The sequence below is a fragment of the Lycorma delicatula genome, chromosome 6, assembly GCF_047948215.1.
Source record: "Lycorma delicatula isolate Av1 chromosome 6, ASM4794821v1, whole genome shotgun sequence".
In the NCBI taxonomy this organism is placed as follows: domain Eukaryota; kingdom Metazoa; phylum Arthropoda; class Insecta; order Hemiptera; family Fulgoridae; genus Lycorma; species Lycorma delicatula.
Window position 1 is genome coordinate 81,280,974 of NC_134460.1, and position 19,688 is coordinate 81,300,661.

Sequence of the window (19,688 nt, forward strand, 5' to 3'; positions counted from 1 at the left end):
TAATAGTCATTATTGATTAAAATTACAATTTTGACTGAAAGAACTTTATTCTTTTTTTGTTAATGGTCAATATTTATATTTGGGTTGTAGGATGAGGAGGTTCAGATTTACTTCAAAGGCACATTAGCCATTAAGCTTACTGTGCAGCTGCCAATCTGGTAACATTTTCCTGAATTGATCCACAGACCTCCTTCAGTCAGAGGGTGTACTGGCTAGATAAATCCTGGAATTCTTAGTTTAGACATAGGATAACCATTCACAGAATCAAAAAAAATGTGATGAAAGGAAAAAGGGTATTGGTATTAAGAAAGTATGATCAAAGCACAGAGGAACTGAACTGGTAACAAAACACGACAACCTCTCCCAGAGGTTGGCTCAGGGCTTTTCCAAGCTACAGGCTTTGTCTTGTCCATAATTATTCATGAAATCTGAAATTTTTACTCAGGATTGGAATAATCTATTATTGATAAATGATTTTTTTTTTAACCAGTTAAGTGTTTGATACTGAAAATCTTCTGCAGATATGAAAAAATGTACGGATAGGTACAGGTATTCTAAAAGACAACTTCACTTGTTCATGGAATTTAACTAGACCCATAGTAGTGGGTAAATGTCTTAGTTGACTAAAAGCGATATAGATGTAACGACATAACTTACCCAAAAAGGAAAAGAAACACAAAGAGGTGTTCATTTGCTTAATTTGCAATTTTGTTATAATATAATTACAACATAATGCTTTTTATGGAATTACAGAAAATTACTGAACATATGAAAAAAAAAATTTATTCAGCTACATATATAAATTTTCACAAGACCTGTAGCACAGTTCTCAAATTACATAGAAGCTCTTTATATTTAGTGTATGTATGTTATGTAGAAGCTTCCTTCCTTCACAGAATTAAAACATAGATAAAGTATTCATACATCACATTTAATGCACTTATTAAAAACCATGTGTATGTTGCATGATATAACCAAAATGGTTACAAACAATCTGACAAGTCATTTTTGAAACTAATATATAGCCATTCTCAAATCACATCATCCCAAACTTGCTGTGGATATTGAAGAATAATGTGGTTTCTTGTAGCCTTTGTTCAGCTGAATGTAGTATCTCATCTTAGCATGGATATTGAGGAATGTAGTAGTCTCCAGTATGATGCTTCATTGACCTGAATATAGTGTTACGTCTTGGCATGCCAAGATCAACAAAATGCATTCAGCTCTATGAATCATATCTTCAATCTGTTCTGTTCATCGTAGGAACTGGCTATATACTGAAAGTCATTATTCATGAAAACAAGCTGGGTAATATCTTTTGAACTTCAGCTGCATTGTGTGCATCAACCATACGAAAGACTTGGCAGTTAGTGTAAAGCAACAAATTAATGTATTCTTTCTGTTAAGAAAATATAATATATATGCTGCGCGTATTTCCTCAGGAGTTTAAACTCCTAAGTAAGACATTTTAGCTGGAAGAGGAAGCAGTCAAGTACTTTTGTTCTAACAATATTTTCTAGAGGGGGAAAAAATAAATTCTCGAAAATAAAAATAATTAAATCAAGTAAAAGATTGTGCTTAGTTACAACAAATAAATAAATTGAACAAAAAAAAAGAAGAAATTTCAAAATAAAATAAAGAAAACTCTGCTACTTGTAAAAACACATACAGATTACATGATATAGTATGGGTGGTTAACTGTGTGGTGATGACAAGTCCTACACTGATAACGTTTTGTAATAACATGTTCATCTTGATTATATATGTGTTTCTATGGTTGCTTTTAACAGTTTTACCGCTATAATTATAATAACAAAATTAAAGTGTTACCATCGTTTGAGTAAATATGTTATAATTTATTCTGCAGCTTATCTTTCTAATTACTGTTTTTGTAGACTTTAACATAATAAGTGGGTTTCATTTAAATTGTTTTATTAAAAAAGGCCATATTGAGAAGCTGAAATTAAGATAATTTCAGTCAAATAATTTAATAAAGATTTTATTATTATTATAATAAATTACTTAAACTTTTTTTTTTCAGTGATAAGTAATGTCTCAGATGAAGAAATGCAAGAACATTATGATAATTTCTTTGAAGACGTCTTTGTAGAATGTGAAGATAAAGTAAGTTTACATAATTATTATTGTATAATTAGCAATTTAATATTAGATTGTAATGTTTTTTGCCTTCAATTTCTTTGAAAATGAGAAATGCCAAATGGATTTTAATACAAAATTAAGTAGTGAGCCATGAACATTAGTATTTTTCTTGGGTCACGCGCTCATTAGCTATATCTATAGACTTCTTAGCATTTATTTTTCAGTGAAAGTCCATTTGATTCAAGACTATATAAATAATTATAAGTTTAATGGGAACACCACCAATGAGATATATGTAATGCTTAAAATATTTTAATTTTAACCTTTTCCCATCACAATGATCCGCGCTTTATTAGCGCTAATATTACCGCGAAAATATGTTTGTATCTGATTGCCTCCCTTCATAGTCTTGTGTTACCTTTTTGTGAAAAAAATTTCAAAAAATTACAGTAATTAAAGAGATTTAATAGATTCTGACAAAAAGAAATGTTACGATTGGATATTTTTTATGCCTGTAACAAAAAAAAAATTGAAACTACAAAAATTACGATTATTTAATTGCAGAATTTTTTTACGCATTTCTATCGCGTTTTTTATTAGCAAAATTTTTTTTTGCTTTGTGTTTATGAAACATAGTTTGCTGATTTAAAAAATAATACTTTCAAGCAAATCGGTGGCAAATTGGGCAAAATATGATGAAAACCTATGTCATAAATCACAGATTAATAACATATGTTAGTATAAGTGAAGGTAGATTCAGAAAAGTATGTTTTATAAAAATCTCCACCACTGAAAAAGGTATTCAGATTGACAAAAAACAATTTTTACTGTATACTGTTATTCATTACGAATCGTTATGTGTTACATGTGTACCGATATCATTTGTCAGAAAAGATATTTATAGACCTCAATTAAAAGTGACGTATTTATGACCACAAATTCCTTTTTTTTTGTGTGTGCCGTATATCATAATTTATTATCTGTTTCAATACATTGATATGTTGCTACTAAGATAAGCTATTTTTGTAAATAATAAATAAATCCATAATCGTCATAGCAATTATAATACACAAGTCATACACACACACAACACACACACACACACAATTTCTGAGAAAAAAATGGTCATATTCTTTCTAGTCTAAATAAAACATTTACATCGTATAATCATTATTCAAATTGTGTAATAAAACTGATTCCTTTGTAAATATAAAACAAAATAACTGACTTAGATGCCATATAAAATGATTTTGTAACAGCGTTTTAAAACTGACACTGTACATAACCAGTTCCAAGACTAAATGATCTGAAGAGGTTAAGGTAATTCCCTTAAATGATAAAGAGTTGAAGGAAATGTAATGTTAGGCAAGGAAGGAACTAGATTGCTTATATGAACTAACATAATAACTATCAGTTCTGTAGTTAATGGTTACTTAATTTAAAATGATTGTCTAGAGTTAATGCATTGGTTGACAAATTATAACTAATAAAAATACTCGTATAAATTTTAAGAATTGACTTTTATTTTATATGAAAATCACTATTTTAATTGAAATAGCTATATAGCTATTTCAATTCCAATGGAATCATCTTCAGTAGTATAATATAAAGAAAATAAAAAAATTCTTAACATTAAAAAACCTATCAGTACGTTTAAAATACAGAAAGGAGAACATGTAGCTTCAGTGAAGATCTACATTCTACATGTTTCTTAGGACAAGGTTGAAGAAAAATTGCTGGAAGATAGGTAAGTAATGGTGGGGGTTTGTACATAAATTGGTGAAAGTTGTTAAACCAGGAAGTGAGGTGATTATGTTTGTTTAAATTTAGATAATACAAAAAGAAAACAATAATATCCAAACATACCTATATAAATAATATTTATGACAATAATCAAACTAAAGTCTGATAGCACTTGTAACTTAAAGCTTAGCTTATTTTTCTGATGGCTCCTCAGCTCAGTATGAAAAAAAAAAAAAAATCATAAATTTGTGCTACCATCAAGAAGATTTTGAAATTGCAGCTGAGTGGCATTTTTTTGCCTCATACAATGGAAAAGGACAGTATGATAGTATTTGTATAACTGTAAAAAGGATTATGACTAAAGCAAGCCTTCAAAGGACAGTCAACATTCAAATTGTTACACCTTCTGAAATGTACAATTAGCAAAGACAGTTTTAAAAATATATTTATTTTCTGCTCTAATAAAGATGTTCAAGAGACTGAAGAATATCTCAGTTCTCGTTATCAGGTAATCGCAACAGTCCCAGAAACAAGAAACTTTCACAGTTATGTTTCAACAAGTCAGAAATGCATTCTGAAAGTCTGGGGACCTCTGAATCAGAAACATTTACCTTAGTATCAGTACACAAGAACATTAGTGTTTCTGATTGGTTTATAGGTTTACTAAAGCCAAAATGTAAATGTTGTTTCTGCTGCGTATACAATGGCAAGTGGTGGTTAGGCGAAATCATTGAAGCCAAAATACATGAAAAAATGAAGAGGAATATCGAATAAAATTTTTCCATCCACAGGGTCCTGGTACTTCATTCAAGAAATCATTGAGGGGTAATCAAACATGGGTTCAACTAGAAAATATTTTAAAGATTCTCCCGTCTTAAAATCTTTTTCTATCAACTACTGGAAGAGCATATTTTTACACCAAAGATAAATAAATATTTACCAGTTTTACTCGATAAAAAAATGGCAGGAGCACTAAGTTGTATTAAGTTTGTTATCAAAAAGTGCAAGATTTATTCATAACTTCCATTAGCAGGAGTAAAATAAGGTAAAAGAGAATTGAACAACTTGTTAATGAATTGTAATAGACTATTTATTAATTATTAATTCATTCATCCTGAGTTTAGTAGTAATTTTTATTATCTGAAAAAATACATATCAGTATTTTTGGATACGTTGTTTACGGTTAGAAGGATTGGTGTTTTTAGTGGTTTTGTTGGCTTCATTACTTGTCAACTCCTTTGAGTAACAAAATAAATTTTATGTGGTTTTAAAGTACATAAAAAGTTCTTATTGTTGTAAACATTTCAGATTGTTGTCGTGCGGTTTTTGGGCCCCAAAAATGGGACATTTTCAAAATCTTAAGATTTGGTGGCCTTTTCTTTTTAATGGTCACTCGGTAACAGTCCCAATTTTTTTTTAATAAGTACTACTAGTACCTAAGAGAAGCCATTCATTATTTATTTTGGGCCAAATTTTGAAAAAAAATTTGTAAATGGAACTTCAGTAAACATTACAAGATTTGGTTATGTAACAAAATGAATTTTGAGTACACCAAGCTCAGGTTCCATCTTTACTTTTTCCAAAAAGCCCCTTTTTTACCCTCTGTACATTATAAAATAAGAATGCTACAGCTCATTGAAAAATTGATAAAAAAGGCTTTTTACCTTTTGGTGAGTTAGAAAATAACTCAAGAAAAATTTTTTTTAAATATAAAAAAATATTTTTTGGTCCCTTCAAGGTGGGTAGTTAAATGAACACTGTTCATTTGTTGAATTAAAATGGAATACCCCCTCTCTTTGTCCTTGACTAAAATTGCAGACTAGGTTCACAAGGGTATAGTTTTTGAAATGCAGATTGTATGTAACTTTATTTACTGTGATTTACCTGAACTTTTTTTTCTATAATTTCTGTTTTTTATATTTCAGTATGGTGAAATCGAAGAAATGAATGTCTGTGACAATCTTGGTGATCATTTGGTTGGAAATGTCTACATAAAGGTAAGTTCTTCTTTTATGTGGTTAGCATTACACTACTAAATATCTTACTTCTTCAATTTCTATATAATATTTACGTACATGAAAAACTATGGCAATATCCATTGAAGGAATAAATATCCTTGCAAAGGAAAACTGTGTTTTGTGTTGTTTAATTACAGTGATATGAAATATAATTTTATTTAAAATTTATCTTTCTATTTAATGACTTTTTCACTCTCCATTTTTTGTCTGGTCCTTTCTAGTAGGTCAGTCTTTACTTATTGTTCATGCATCTTTTTGTCATTGTATGCTTCTTTTTACCAAAGTTGTTTTGTACTTTCAGCCTATTTCTATTACTTCATTTCAAAATTAATTCAGATTAAATAATCTTAATGTTGCTTTTTTATTTCTGGAGTAGAGGTAATAACAACATGATGGTTGTTCACATAAAAAGGAGGAATAAGCTGTTAGTAATTTATTTGAAATCCATATTTTCTGTCCCATATTAGGTGGCACTTCATAAAGGCAGTGTTAATAATTTTTTCTTATTCATTCAGATTTAAACAAAGGATGTTACAAACAGTAAAGTGAAGTGATTTGCATTAATCTATTACTTTTCTAATTGTGTGATCTTGCACTTTAAATTTTACTTTAAAATATTCCTATGTGAAACTGCTAGAATAACCATCTTAACGATGGTGAGAGATTATGGCGAATGAATTGGATCTGTTGAAGTGGCCAGTTTTAACATATTTAACAATCTCTATCAAAATCTGGAATTTTAAGAATGGTTAAGACATTTTGAAGATAATGAAACTACTAGTCACTGTGAAAGATCTTTATGTAGACAAGCAAAAATAATAACAATTGTTGAAAAATCTGTGGAAGTTTTGAAGAACTGCCTTTACTAAAAAAAAAAGATTACAAAAAGTTTTCATTAAAAAATGACGTATTACCAGTCTAAAAAAAAAATCTTTTCCGGTTCTGCACAAGAACTTTTCATAATTTTCTTTTGTTTGAAAAGGTCAAACTAAGAGTCTAGGACTCATTCTAATGTAAAAGTTTACAAAGAAGTGTGAAAACTGAAAGCAGTATAATTTGTTTTTTTATTAAAATTTATTTTCTAACAAAATTAAGTTAAAACTGTAATTTAATGAATTTACAGTTAAAAAAAAAGTTATTATATTTTCTTATAAATTTCAAGGAAATTGATGTAATAGTTTTGGAGATTTTTGAGCCATGAAAGTTTATATATAGGCTTACATGTATATAAACATATAATGAAACCCCAATTTAAGTGAATGGTATTTTTGTCATCCTCATACTTAAAACGTAAAGAAAATTCATTTTCAACCACCACTCCCACCATGCAACCAAAGTAATACTGTATCTTTCTTCAAAAAGTCTAAAAAATAATGTAATTAATTAATTTTGAGTGATGTGGGGATTCATTGTCAGACTTCTGTTAAAGTTACAAGGCCTATATATAAAAAAAGTCCCTGTCGGGGAGTCCTATTCTTTAAGACTTTGGGGGGGGGGTGTCCCCACAGCCCTAGCCTTTGCAGCTTTTCTTCCCACTATACCCAGAGCTGCAGATCATTTTACACTATACAAGAACGCTACACAAATTACAACATATACTCTTGCACAACTACACAACATTATCCTGCATGTTTTCTTCTTACATTTACACTTGATGGTGTTGCGATATCTTATGAAATCCAACCGTAACTCAAAGTGGAAACTATTGAGCCGATGAGTGAATGGCTCTATGTAGGATTCTTGAACAATGTCCTTTGGGCACCTGGGTGAACCTCGTTGTATTTAGTTCTAGCTCCAGTACATGTGCGGTTTGCTGGAGTGGTCCATTATATCGCCAGTACTCATGGGACCAAAATTAGTAGTCCACAAAAAATCTTGGATGGTTGGTGGTCCATCTGAAATAAAACCACCAGTATATGTCATGTGACAAGACCTCACTTGGTGTTGTCCGATGAGGATAAAAACTGTATCCAAGAAAATACTGTGAATGGTGATGCTTCTCGTCCACAGTACAAAAACTTAGAATTTATCATTCTCAAAACAATCAGAAGGAGGCTTCTTTCAAAAGGTCTCTCCCTTCCTGATAAATTAAAGTGATAACAGGTTCAGGTGGTTCACCGAAAAATGTCTGGAAGTTAAAGAGACAGATCAATATTGGTTGAGACATTTAATGATTAACAGAGCCGATCCATCTTAGATATTACCAATACTGGTAATATTAACATAAAGGCGGTATGCCACAAATCATTAATCACTAGCCAAGGAGTAATCTTTTGCCGGGATCTTCTGGAGATGGACATGAATGAAATAGACTAGTGAGCTTTGTATTCAGGAAGTTGTGGAGGTAAAGTGAGTAATGGAAAGAAAGGCAAAGCAGAGTGGAAGAACCTAACCCCCACCGGGTTGGTCTAGTGGTGAATGCGTCTTCCCAAATCAGCTGATTTGAAGTTGAGAGTTCCAGCGTTCAAGTCCTAGTAAAGCCAGTTATTTTTACATGGATTTGAATACTAGATCGTGGATACCGGTGTTCTTTGGTGATTGGGTTTCAATTAACCACACATTTCAGGAATGGTCGAACTGAGAATGTACAAGACTACACTTCATTTACACTCATACATATCATCCTCATTCATCCTCTAAAGTATTATCTGAACGGTAGTTACCGGAGGCTAAACAGGAAAAAAAGAAAAGAAAGGGTGGAAGAACCTACACCATCCCTTATTCTGGCATTTAACCTTCTGGTATCATCAGAGAAAATAAAAGAAGGTTATCTATCAGTTAGAGTATGATCATTCATACCCAACTCATGGTGATGTTTCATATGCCAAGGGTATGGTCACCCTACAGTGTCTTGCTTAAAATCAGAGATCTGTGCTCGAAGTGCTAAGAAAGGCCACAGTGATACCAACTGCCAAGAAAATGAGAAATGATTGAACTACAGTGGTTCACATGCAGCCCGCTTCTGGGATTGTGTAACTTTTAAAGAAGAGAAGGCAATTCTCAGAATCTGTACGGAGCAGAAACTATTCTTTCCAGCCGCACAAAGAGAATATAGAAATTGAATCAACTCTCGCAACTTAGTTAAACCCAATATCTTTCACTGCCATGACCTTTAGCAAAGCTTTAAATGCAGATAACCAAGAATGTGGATCCTGTAATGAGCTGATAATGCTTGTTCAGATGTTGTCTGATCAGGTTGCTTCTCTTACTACAACTATTTCTGAGTTAACAAAGATGAATAAGAAATCAGCAGTTGAAACTAACACTAGTGGGATCCATCTGAAAGTTCCTGTCCCTAAAGTTTTACTTTTGCAGACTGGAGTAAATACAGCTAAATAAGCTCCTTGTTAAAGGGAGCCCATACAACCACCTCCTCTGGGATGTTGCCTGCAACTTCCCATTTTTTAAATTTCCTTCTCCAACACCACGTTCACTGGAGGATATAGTAGAGGAACTTGGAACATGGAGTGATCCCAGGGTTTTGGATTTTCTGAAAATCAAAAATTTGAAAAAGAAAAACTGGATCACTTATAACTAATTTTGTCATATATTTACTTTTATTTCTGCATCTAACGACCTTTTATTTATGAACATTATTCAGTGGAACGTAGAGGTCTTTGGTCATACATTGAATATGTTAGAGTATTGATGCGCACACATGAACCATTAATAATGTGCTTCCAAGAAATGCATCTAATACATCAAGATGCGGTAACACTCAGAGGTTATACATGTGAGAGCTACGACTGTCTTGCTGATAGTAGAGAGAGTAGTGGTGATTTGCTGTTTTCATGCAGAACGAGGTGTCAGCTACAAGGCAGTGCTAGCTACCCTCATTCCTGCTGTTGCTGAAAAAATTTCAGTCCTCTTTAAATTACATATCTGGAATTTTTTTCTCTCACTGAACTCTGAGTTCAATGCTCTAGCAATGTCAAATCTCCTCATGCAAATAATTAGGAAGTTTTAGACAGGGTGTTGCAATTTTTACAAAGTGTTAATATTTTACACAAAATTAAAAATTGTAATATACTTTTCTGTTCTAGTGTTGAAGAATTATTTTAATATGTTTGTTTTTATTTTCATTTATTTGTTTTGATTTTTATTTTTCTTATTATTTGGCATCTGAAAAGAGAGACCTTTTACACCCCTAAATTTATCTCGTTAAGTTTTCCACTGTGATGATGTAAGTTATATGTTTTTTTAGGGATATTAGTTTTAAGCTTTTAGCGATATTTTATCTTTGTTATTAGTTGTAAGTTTTAGTTTTTATGTTAGTTTTTCCATTGTCCGAAAAGGAGTCCTTTACACCCCTCTTGGACTTTACTAATTTTAACTTTATTTCTAGTTAAATTTTTTTACTTCATTTTATTTTATCTTTACGCTTATCTTTAATTCAAAATATATGACTGTGATATTAGTTTTAAATAGTTTTTAAGGGAACTTTTAACTGTGATATTAGTGTAAGTTTGTAGTTTTTACGCTAGTTCATTTCTTTTATTTTATAACATTTTATTCTGGGTGATGATAACAAAGCGTTTTTCGCTCCCCAAAAAAAAAAAAAAAATACTAAAAATATGTAAGTAGTAATTGTATCAATTAATGTTTTTAAAAAGTTTTTTAATTGTTTGACTCTCTAATACTTTTGACTCTTCTTATTTTATAAAATAAATGATTCCTTAATTTAAAAAATGACTTAGTATTTAAAAAGTGGCTTAGCATTATTAACAATTTTAAAATTGGTGTATAAAGTAAAATAAAAAGTAATCAACTTATAGGAAACATAATAGTATTAAGTAACCTTTATACTTTTTTATTGACAGTTAAAATATTATTGAAATAAAAATCTAAATAGAAAAAGAATTATAAAAAAACATAATAAAATGGGAAGGGACAACCAAAATGAGATGCTATAGTTATGTAAGTTTTTATTGAATATAGTTATAATGGGGTAATGTTTTCACATGTAGGCAAGTTGACATGTATAAAAGTTTAGTACACAGTGTTTCAAAAAAGAATAATTGTCATTCATATTATTTCACCTGACCAAGGTTTTATCACAGAGCAATTTTGATAGATATTGATTATTCTGAATGGAATGTCCATCATATAAAATTATAGTTTTGATTACAGTTTATTTTGCAATAAAATATTAAAATATTTTCAGTTTCGTCGGGAGGAAGATGCAGAAAAAGCAGTGGCTGATTTAAATAATCGATGGTTTGGTGGCCGTCCTGTTTATGCTGAGTTGAGTCCTGTTACAGATTTTAGAGAAGCTTGCTGCCGACAATATGAGATGGGGTAAGTGTAAACAAAATTTCTTTTATGTTTGTGACAAATTATTATGCTTATGGTATTCCATTGTATGAAATTCATTTAATACATTCTTGTTGATAATTCAAATTTCAGATTAAAGTAAGTATTATAGCTCACTTACAGAGGGAGTTAGAAAAGTATGAATAGATTTAATTTTATAAAAAAGGTCAAAAATGTCTATTTTGACCTGGGTCTTCAGAAATTAATTTATTTGGAACTATTGAAGATATCATCTTGAATTTTTTTTATTTTTAATTATAAATATTCAGTTTTCTTTAGTAAGTAGACAAAACACTGTTAATTATTCTATATATTTTTTAAGGAAATATAGTACTTATTGGATTTAGAGGTTGTCATTGAATTATTAAAAAACTATCTCTTTAACCAATTAAAATTTTTGTTACTTTTGTTAATTTTGTATCAATCTGTCATTTTTAAAATTTAATAAAATTTTCAACTGTTTTATTTATAGTTTTGCACTACATTTATAAAATAACATTTAAAAATAAATAAATAAAGTTATCGGTTTTTTTCACTTGGTTTTTACTTCCTTGCATGAAGTAAAGCAAGTATTGTGATCGTGAAAAATTTTGGTTTTCAGATTTCAACAGAAATATCCATTTTGACTATCCCTGAATCCATTTTGACTAGTTCAGCATGACTTCAGTACATATGTGTGTACCTATCTTGCATAACGATTAGCCATAGGATATTGAAATTTTGGATTTAGGACTGTTGTAACATCTAGATGTGCACCTCCCCTTTTGATTGCAATCGACTGGACCTAAAGTGTCCAAAAAAGCCCAAAATCTAAACAATCTGGATTTTGGACTTCTTCTTAATTGCAATAATAAGCCACATTGAGAGCTTTTCAATGATATATCGTAAGTGGTACTTATTTTCATTGGTTCCAGAGTTAGAGCCAAATAAAATGTTTATTAATGAAACATTTGGATCTTAGAAGGGGAAGGCACATCGGTTTGAATCAGACCTCATTTCCTTTTTTTTTTAACTTTTTTTTAATTTAAATATATTGACTTATTAGTAATTATTAACCTCTCATTATAAAAATAATTTACAATAAATAATAATTCAATAATAACAATAAAAAAAATGAAAAAAAATATCAGAAGTTATTAATAAAATAAAATCTGATGTACTTTTCATTTAAAAAAAAAGAAATGTGTGTATGTAATTTAATAGGTGTGCAAGGAAGTCCACATCAGATTTTTGTAGTTGTTTTGGGACTTAATGATCTTTCACAGAATAAAATTTAATCCTTTTTCATACTTAATATAAATGATTTGAGATCTTTTTATTTTTTCTCCGCTTGCTTTTTTAATTGAATGGTATACATTAATTTTATTTTGTACAGTTCTTTGTTGCTTGACTCATTTATGGGAACAATGCAATATTATTCAGAGAGAGATAGAGGAGAGGGTTTTTTCTTTGTGAATGTTATACTCTATTTTATTGGATCTGGTATTTAAAGGTTACGTAGCATTATGGTGTGATAAATATTTTTTGTATCTTTTTTTGTATTAATACCAGTGGTGTCAAATGCTTAGTAAATTAAACATCATTTATTTATACATAATAAAATGAATATTATCATTATAGACCATTATTAAAAAAAAACTGAAGTTGGATTTGAGATCACTGATGGAAATTACAAATCAACTGTAAAGTGGTATTTCTCTGTGTAAAAAATTACATTTATTTCTGTTTGGGTCTTCTAATGATCCTTAATGTGCTGGGTTAGATAGTCCCTACATTTCCTTACACACTGTTTATTCGTGCACGCACGCACGCAGGTGAAAAAGTTTATAAAATTTCATTTTCAAATTTTATATTCAATTTACATAAAGTGAAATTTGCCCAGCTATGGTTTTTTCTTCTTTATCTCTTGATTTTCTGGAAATCATTTGTCCCATCAAACATTACACATGCCATATTGATTTTTCTGTTTGAAGCTTCAGTTACAGCTGGAAACAATTAAGTCGCCATCTTGTTCAATTTACTAAAATTTTCAAGTACTTTGACCATTATTTATCAAACAACAGTTTTATAATAAAGTGATTATCATTCAAACAGATTTAAATCTAGCCACATTGAATTTGAAGTTTTAAGATAACTACTTCAGTTTGAAATATTATTGATATATTTTAAAGTTGTGTTGGCTAATACATTTTCATTTTTTCATAGTGAGTGTACTCGCAGTGGGTTCTGCAATTTTATGCATTTGAAACCAATATCGCGTGAATTACGCCGTTATCTGTACAGCAGAAGGAAGAAGAGCAGTAGAAGGTTAGTACATTTTTTTTGCAATAAAATCCAATTTACAATTCCTATTTACTTGAGTTATCAGTACTTTGTTTAAAACTCACTCTTATGTTCATTATGATCTAAGGTTTGTCATTAGCTAAGTACGAGGGATATTCAATAATTAGAGACAAATTGATGTAGAAATGAAACAGTTTATAGGAGGAGTTTTGTACTTTCATGACTTTAGGGTTGGCATCACTGGGATGAGCTGAGAACAGCTGACGGATAAAAATTGTTTTGTTTAAACCTCAAAATTGCATTTAACGATGGCATGTCCGCTTGAAGTTTCTACATTAGTTGAACAACGTTCAGTGATCTGTTTTTTGCTTTCTGAAGGTGAAAAACTGGCTAAAATCTTTTTTAAATGATTTTACAGTATGGTGAAAGTTGTTTAAATCGCAGAAATTTTTATAAGTGGGTAGAACAGTTCAAAAGTAGTCAAACCTCAGTAACTGAGTGTCAATTCCTTCACGTGAAACCCGCATTGACAACATTATTCATGAATACCGATGTATTACAGTTGAACATATAGCAAAAACAGTTGCAGTAAGTGTTGGTGCAGTTCATAACGTTATCAGTAACAGACTCAAGTACAACAAAACATTTGCAAGGTGGTTCCCAAAACGCAACACAAGGAAACAAAAGAAAGTGTGTACAGACTTGTAAGAACGCTATAAAAGGGAAGGTGACCCTTTTTTAAATAAGACTTTAATGTGTGTTGAAACTTGGGTTCACCATTTGAACCAAAAGACAAAGCATGGAATGAAAGCATACCAGCTCACATGTTCGAAAGAAGTTTAGAATGTAAGCATGAGTGGGAAAAATCATGCTGACCATCTTTTGGGATGCCCAAGGTGTTATCTTTTGTGTTTATTTGTAAACTCAGCATACTATAAACAGTGTCTACTACTCAGACGTGCTGATGAAAAAAGTAAAGCGAGCAGTGAGAGAAAAACATTGCAGATCTCAAAGAAAAGGCGTGATATTGCTACATGACAATGCCACACCGCCCAGCTGACCCAAGAAATTGTTGGAAAACTGGGTTGGGAGATACTATCACATCCTCCATATAGTCCAGATTTGGCTCCCTCTGATTTTCATTTGTTTGGTCTACTCAAGGAGGCATGTGGAAAAAAGTTCAGAAGCAACGAGGAGGTCAAAGAATTTGTGGGAAAGTGGTTCAAACAACAACACAAAGACTTCTTTGAATCAGGTGTAAAAAAAGTAGTTAATCGTTTGGACAAGTGTATTAATATTGGTGGGGATTATGTTGAGAAGTAGTAAAAGTCTATTTTGTAAAAATACACAGATTTATTTCTACATCAATTTGTCTCTTTAATTATTGATGTCTCATATATATCCACTCTTCAAAGTTCCTATTCACTAAAAAAAAAAAGAAGTAAATTGATTGTTATAGGAAGGTTACAGAGAAGGTGATTTGTACTGGATTACTGTGCTTGGTCAGAAGAGTAAAAAAACATGCTATCTGTAATAATATACCCAGGAACATAACAGTTTGTTGGTTTTTAGAAATGATTGTAATGCAAGAAAAAGTATCTGACTCAGCTTTTACCCATGTACAGGTTTTAATTTTTTCTTTAGTTGTGAAATATTTTGGTTAAAGAAAGTAAAACATGTAATAAGTAGTTTTCGTTCTTTAAAGAAAAAAATGTAAAAAAATTATGTTGGACCTAAAAAAATCAAATTAGACCTGTTTCTTTTAAATTTCATAAAATAAATGGGCAAATTTTTATGAATTTTAAGTGATGTTGATTACTGCAACTCATTAGCCACTAATAAATCTAAATCTCAAGAACAAGCAGAGAAACTAGCATCCAGCACCATCATTTAACTTTGATGATCTAAGGATTACCGAGTGAGCAACTTAAAACCAAACCAACCTGGCTCAAACTGCAATTAATTATCAGCTTTAATAATGTTAATACTTGCACTGTTGGTTGTATATATTACTACTCTTTTCAGTTGTAAACTGTTCATGGGTTCAGTGCAGTACAGTTTGATTCTTGAAATTATGTTTTTCTAAAATGTCTTATTTGATTGAGGAGAGGGTTGCTATAATGGAAGGTGTATATTCTGGATCCTTTAAGGAATGGGGTTGTTTTCAAAGACAGAACAAAATAGCCAATAAATATTAAAAGAAGGATTTCTGCCAGTCTGCAAAAATCTACATGTCAGTTATCACAACAAAATGGTGTAAAATATAAAAATTGGTATATGATTCTTCATGATTTAAATTTGAAACCAATAGCATAACAACTGTAAAATTTAATAGAACAGGCAAATTGAAATGCCTGAATTGTGACTGATTTCTCAAAAATATAGACAATAGACAGGTAGACCCAATGTTAAATGATGCTTTCATATTAAACGAGGCTTGGATTCATTTATTTGGGCAATTAATTCTCACATTACCAAGTATTGGTTGACCAAAATTCCTTATCAGATGTTTGAGCATTACTTTGTGATGAGAAAATCAGTGTTTAATGTGCTGTTTTTGGTAATTGTATAGTGGGCCAATATTTTTTGACCAGAATGTCAGTATAGATGTTATTTTTATAATTTTTTAGAAATTTACGTTCAGTTAACAAAGTTTAAAAAAGCGTTTAAATGTGCCATACATCAAACAATTAACTGGTATGTATTAAAGCGGTTTTTACAGAAGAACAAACTCGGGAGAGGGCGGTGGTCTCCGTGTTCCCCAGATTTGTTTAGGGACTTTTTCTTTTGGGGCTATTTTAAGGGTAGAGTTTATGGATCCAATCCCCATACTAACAATGAACTGAAGGCAAACATTCAACAAGAAATTGACAGCATTGGCTGACAACAGTGTTTTGAATTAGATTACTTTTATTATGATCAATCTAGCACATAACTTTATCATTTTGTGGGGTGCAAACTTTGAACTCCTTTTGTAAAAATATGGTGAATTTATGTAAACTTTTGTTAATTTAAATACAAAATTTAACATAATCTATGTTTTCATATTTTCATTTTATTCATAAAGTGTTACATGTTGCACCTATATTTAGTTGATAGGGGTTCAGATTTTAAGTTGCACACCATGGTTCTTGATTAAATGTGATTTTGGTTATTGACACTTTAACCTTACTTCACCCTTTCAATTACCCTCCCACTGAAATATTTCACGTGTGGTAGGACTATCCAATTATACTGCAGTTTTTTGTCTTATCCAGTACATTCAGAATTGTTTTATGTTTGGGAACAATAATGTAAAGTAGAAAATACTAATTTTGAGAGAAAAAACTAATAAATTAATATTTCATTTGAGTCTGTAAAAATAATATAAAATTATAAATTTCTGTTTTCTTCTAAGTTTATTTGGATGTATAAACTTGGTTCATAGCCTGTTTTGAGATTGTATAACCTTAGAATTAAATTGAAGATGCCGTAAATTAAAAAGCTCTTGAAAACTGAATTATATGATTTTACTTAAATGGTAGGTTTTGTTTTTTCAAAACACATTTTTCATAAGAAATGTTTTGTTAGTACTGTTAAATATCCATTCTTTTTTAACAGGTCTCGTAGTAGAAGTCGTGACCATGTTGGATCAAGAAAATCTCGGTCACCAAGACGTCGTGATAGGGATCGTGATCGTGACCGTCATCGTTCTCGTGAAGGACGCTCTGGAAGATATTAAATAAATTTATGGATATTTACTAAAAGTTCATTTTGTAAGTGTATGTATTGTTTTATGTATGTGTTCAGTGAACTCCTGTGGTTATTTTGAATCATTATATTTAATTGGGAATTAGTTGTGGTTATACAGAATTGAATGGTTGATAATAAGTTGTCAGTGTAAGATAAAAACAATTTATAAAACAAGCAAAGTATTGTTTTGTGTTGTCTTATCAAGTAAATACATGAGGTAAATAAAGGAAATTTATTGAACTTAAGGTTTTGTTGTGGCGGGGAAGTGTAAGTGATAAAGCTAAGATAAATTGCTTTTATTTTAGTGACAGGTAAATTAAAATATTTAGGATGCAAAAAGTAGTTACTAGTCCTGGAAGTAGAGAATTTATCAGATTTGTGTTAAATGAAATTGAATTGGAAAATATCTTTAGAAAGGTGAATAATAGAAAAAATAGAATCTAATTTTTATAAAGTTGATAAAATATTTAACAAAATATAAAAAAAAATATTTAACAAAGGGTACATATGTGACGAATCTGCGGACACACTAATGTACAAACCATATAGAATGTTCAATAAAAAAGAGGCAGGGGGTAGTGAAAGAGTGAGCGAGCGAGTGTCCAAGTGGGAGTGTGTATGTGTGAGTGAGTATGTTGCAAATAAATGTATCTATTCTATGCTATGTTAAACCCTAAAAACCAGTTTATTGTATGATTATCAATCTGGTAAACAATTAGACAACATTTCAGTAAGTCAGTGATATTTATTTACTAATAAAAAATGTATTTCTGTTCTTAAGCATAAGAAAATATAAAATGTTTTATAATTATAATTAGAATATGAATAAACAAGTAAATTTTTTGGGTAATGTAAGCGATTACAGTACATTACTCCTTAGTGCTCATATAGGGCAGTCAATAACTAATAGTAGAATTTCTTCAACATCCAAATTCATTAAACTTGGAAATTTTAATATGCCTTATGAATATAGCCTATCCTGTCTTTATAACATTGTTCTCCCCAGAGACAGATGTATAATGAACCTTTGATAGAAAACAGTGATGACCTCCAGTGCCTTTACTAAAGATTTATTACATATGTGAGAGCCATTACAAACACTGAAAAAGGTATTGTAAACAAATTAATTTATCCTTTTGTGTAGGAAATATAGATAGTGTGTAGTAGTATATAAACCATCTCTATTCTGTAGAAGAAAATTAAAGCTACTTAAATATATTTTTAGTTAGTGTAATTACTTAAATTAGTATAGTGTAGTAATTAATTAATTAGTTAACTAATTAGCCTCTGTTTTTCATTAAAAAGGTTCTGGGTTTGAATCCCAATTAGGGTTATTTTAATAATTTTATAAACTTCATCTTTATAAAAAACGAAAGGCAGTTGTAATTGAGTGTCACCCTGTAATTGTGAGTAAATATATAAAATAATTGTCGTATAATTATGATTGTTAATTTTTTTTAATCATAGTAATTAATTTTCAGTTAAATTAATGTTATTAATGAGTAAGTGTTATTATTCATTTAGAAAAGATGAAATAGTTGTATTTATAAATGTATTGAAATGTTTTACAGGTGTATTTATAATTGTATTGAAATGTTTTACATGCATGTAATGCATGTTACTTTGAATTCTGTTTTCTGTTACAGGTATGTGTTTGGTGAAGAGATTTCCAGCAAAAGTATCATGATTTTTTTTATTTTATACTTATTGAATTATTTGAAACCATCTTAATTTTAGATATACTGCTTCACATTGCAGATTCATTGTAATATTTTATAAGAATAAATAGTTTTTTCTGTGTGCGTGTGTATGTATGTTTTGTGTTATTTATTACCCCCAAGTGTAAGTTGCAAGTCGTACAAATGATTTGTGATTTGGCAAAAAAAAAAAAACAAAACAAATCTTTAATTACCAGTTATTCAATTTTTATAGTGTGCTGTTAATCCATTACATCTTACAGTAACAGTAATAATTTTTTTAAGAAATATTTTTCAGCCAAGTTCATTTGTCTGTCTGGAGTTTATAATTTTTTAACCAGGTCATTGATTAATTTATTAATTTTATTGAACTGATTTTATTTTTGTTTAATTTCAGCTGATTTTATTTTTGTTTTAATTTCTTTTATTACCCTCAAGTGTAAGTTGCAAGTGGAACAAAGGTTTGTGATTTGGCAAAAAAAAAAAACAAATGTTTAATTACCAGTTACTCAGTTTTTATATTGTGCTGTTATAAATCCATTACATCTTACAGTAACAGTAATAATTTTTTTAAATAATATTTTTCAGCCAATTTCATTTGTCTGTCTGGAGTTTATAATTTTTTAACCAGGTCATTGATTAATTTATTTATTTTAATGAACTGATTTTATTTTTGTTTAATTTCAGCATCACTGTCATTCGTATTAGAGTTTTTATTTCACTGTTATGCAAGCATTATCCTGCTTTAACACAAGTGGTTTATACTGTTTGGAATTGCTGACTTAGTAGTTGTAACATAGTA

The 19,688-nt window shown here is 30.1% G+C and overlaps 1 protein-coding gene across 2 annotated transcripts in view; it reads left to right on the forward strand.

The window, feature by feature from the left end:
• U2af38 (U2 small nuclear riboprotein auxiliary factor 38) overlaps positions 1-18,999 on the forward strand; it is a 37,916-nt gene extending 18,917 nt beyond the window's left edge. The window contains exons 4-9 of one of the 2 annotated variants that reach the window (XM_075367949.1): positions 2,042-2,124; positions 5,769-5,840; positions 11,026-11,159; positions 13,380-13,481; positions 17,058-17,218; positions 18,836-18,999. In XM_075367949.1, the coding sequence (XP_075224064.1) occupies positions 2,042-2,124; positions 5,769-5,840; positions 11,026-11,159; positions 13,380-13,481; positions 17,058-17,178 (512 nt within the window). In that variant the 3' untranslated portion in view covers positions 17,179-17,218; positions 18,836-18,999. The remainder of the gene's footprint in view (positions 1-2,041; positions 2,125-5,768; positions 5,841-11,025; positions 11,160-13,379; positions 13,482-17,057; positions 17,219-18,835) is intronic. The other variant, XM_075367948.1, reaches the window with a different exon arrangement.
• The last annotated feature ends 689 nt before the right edge of the window (positions 19,000-19,688 follow it).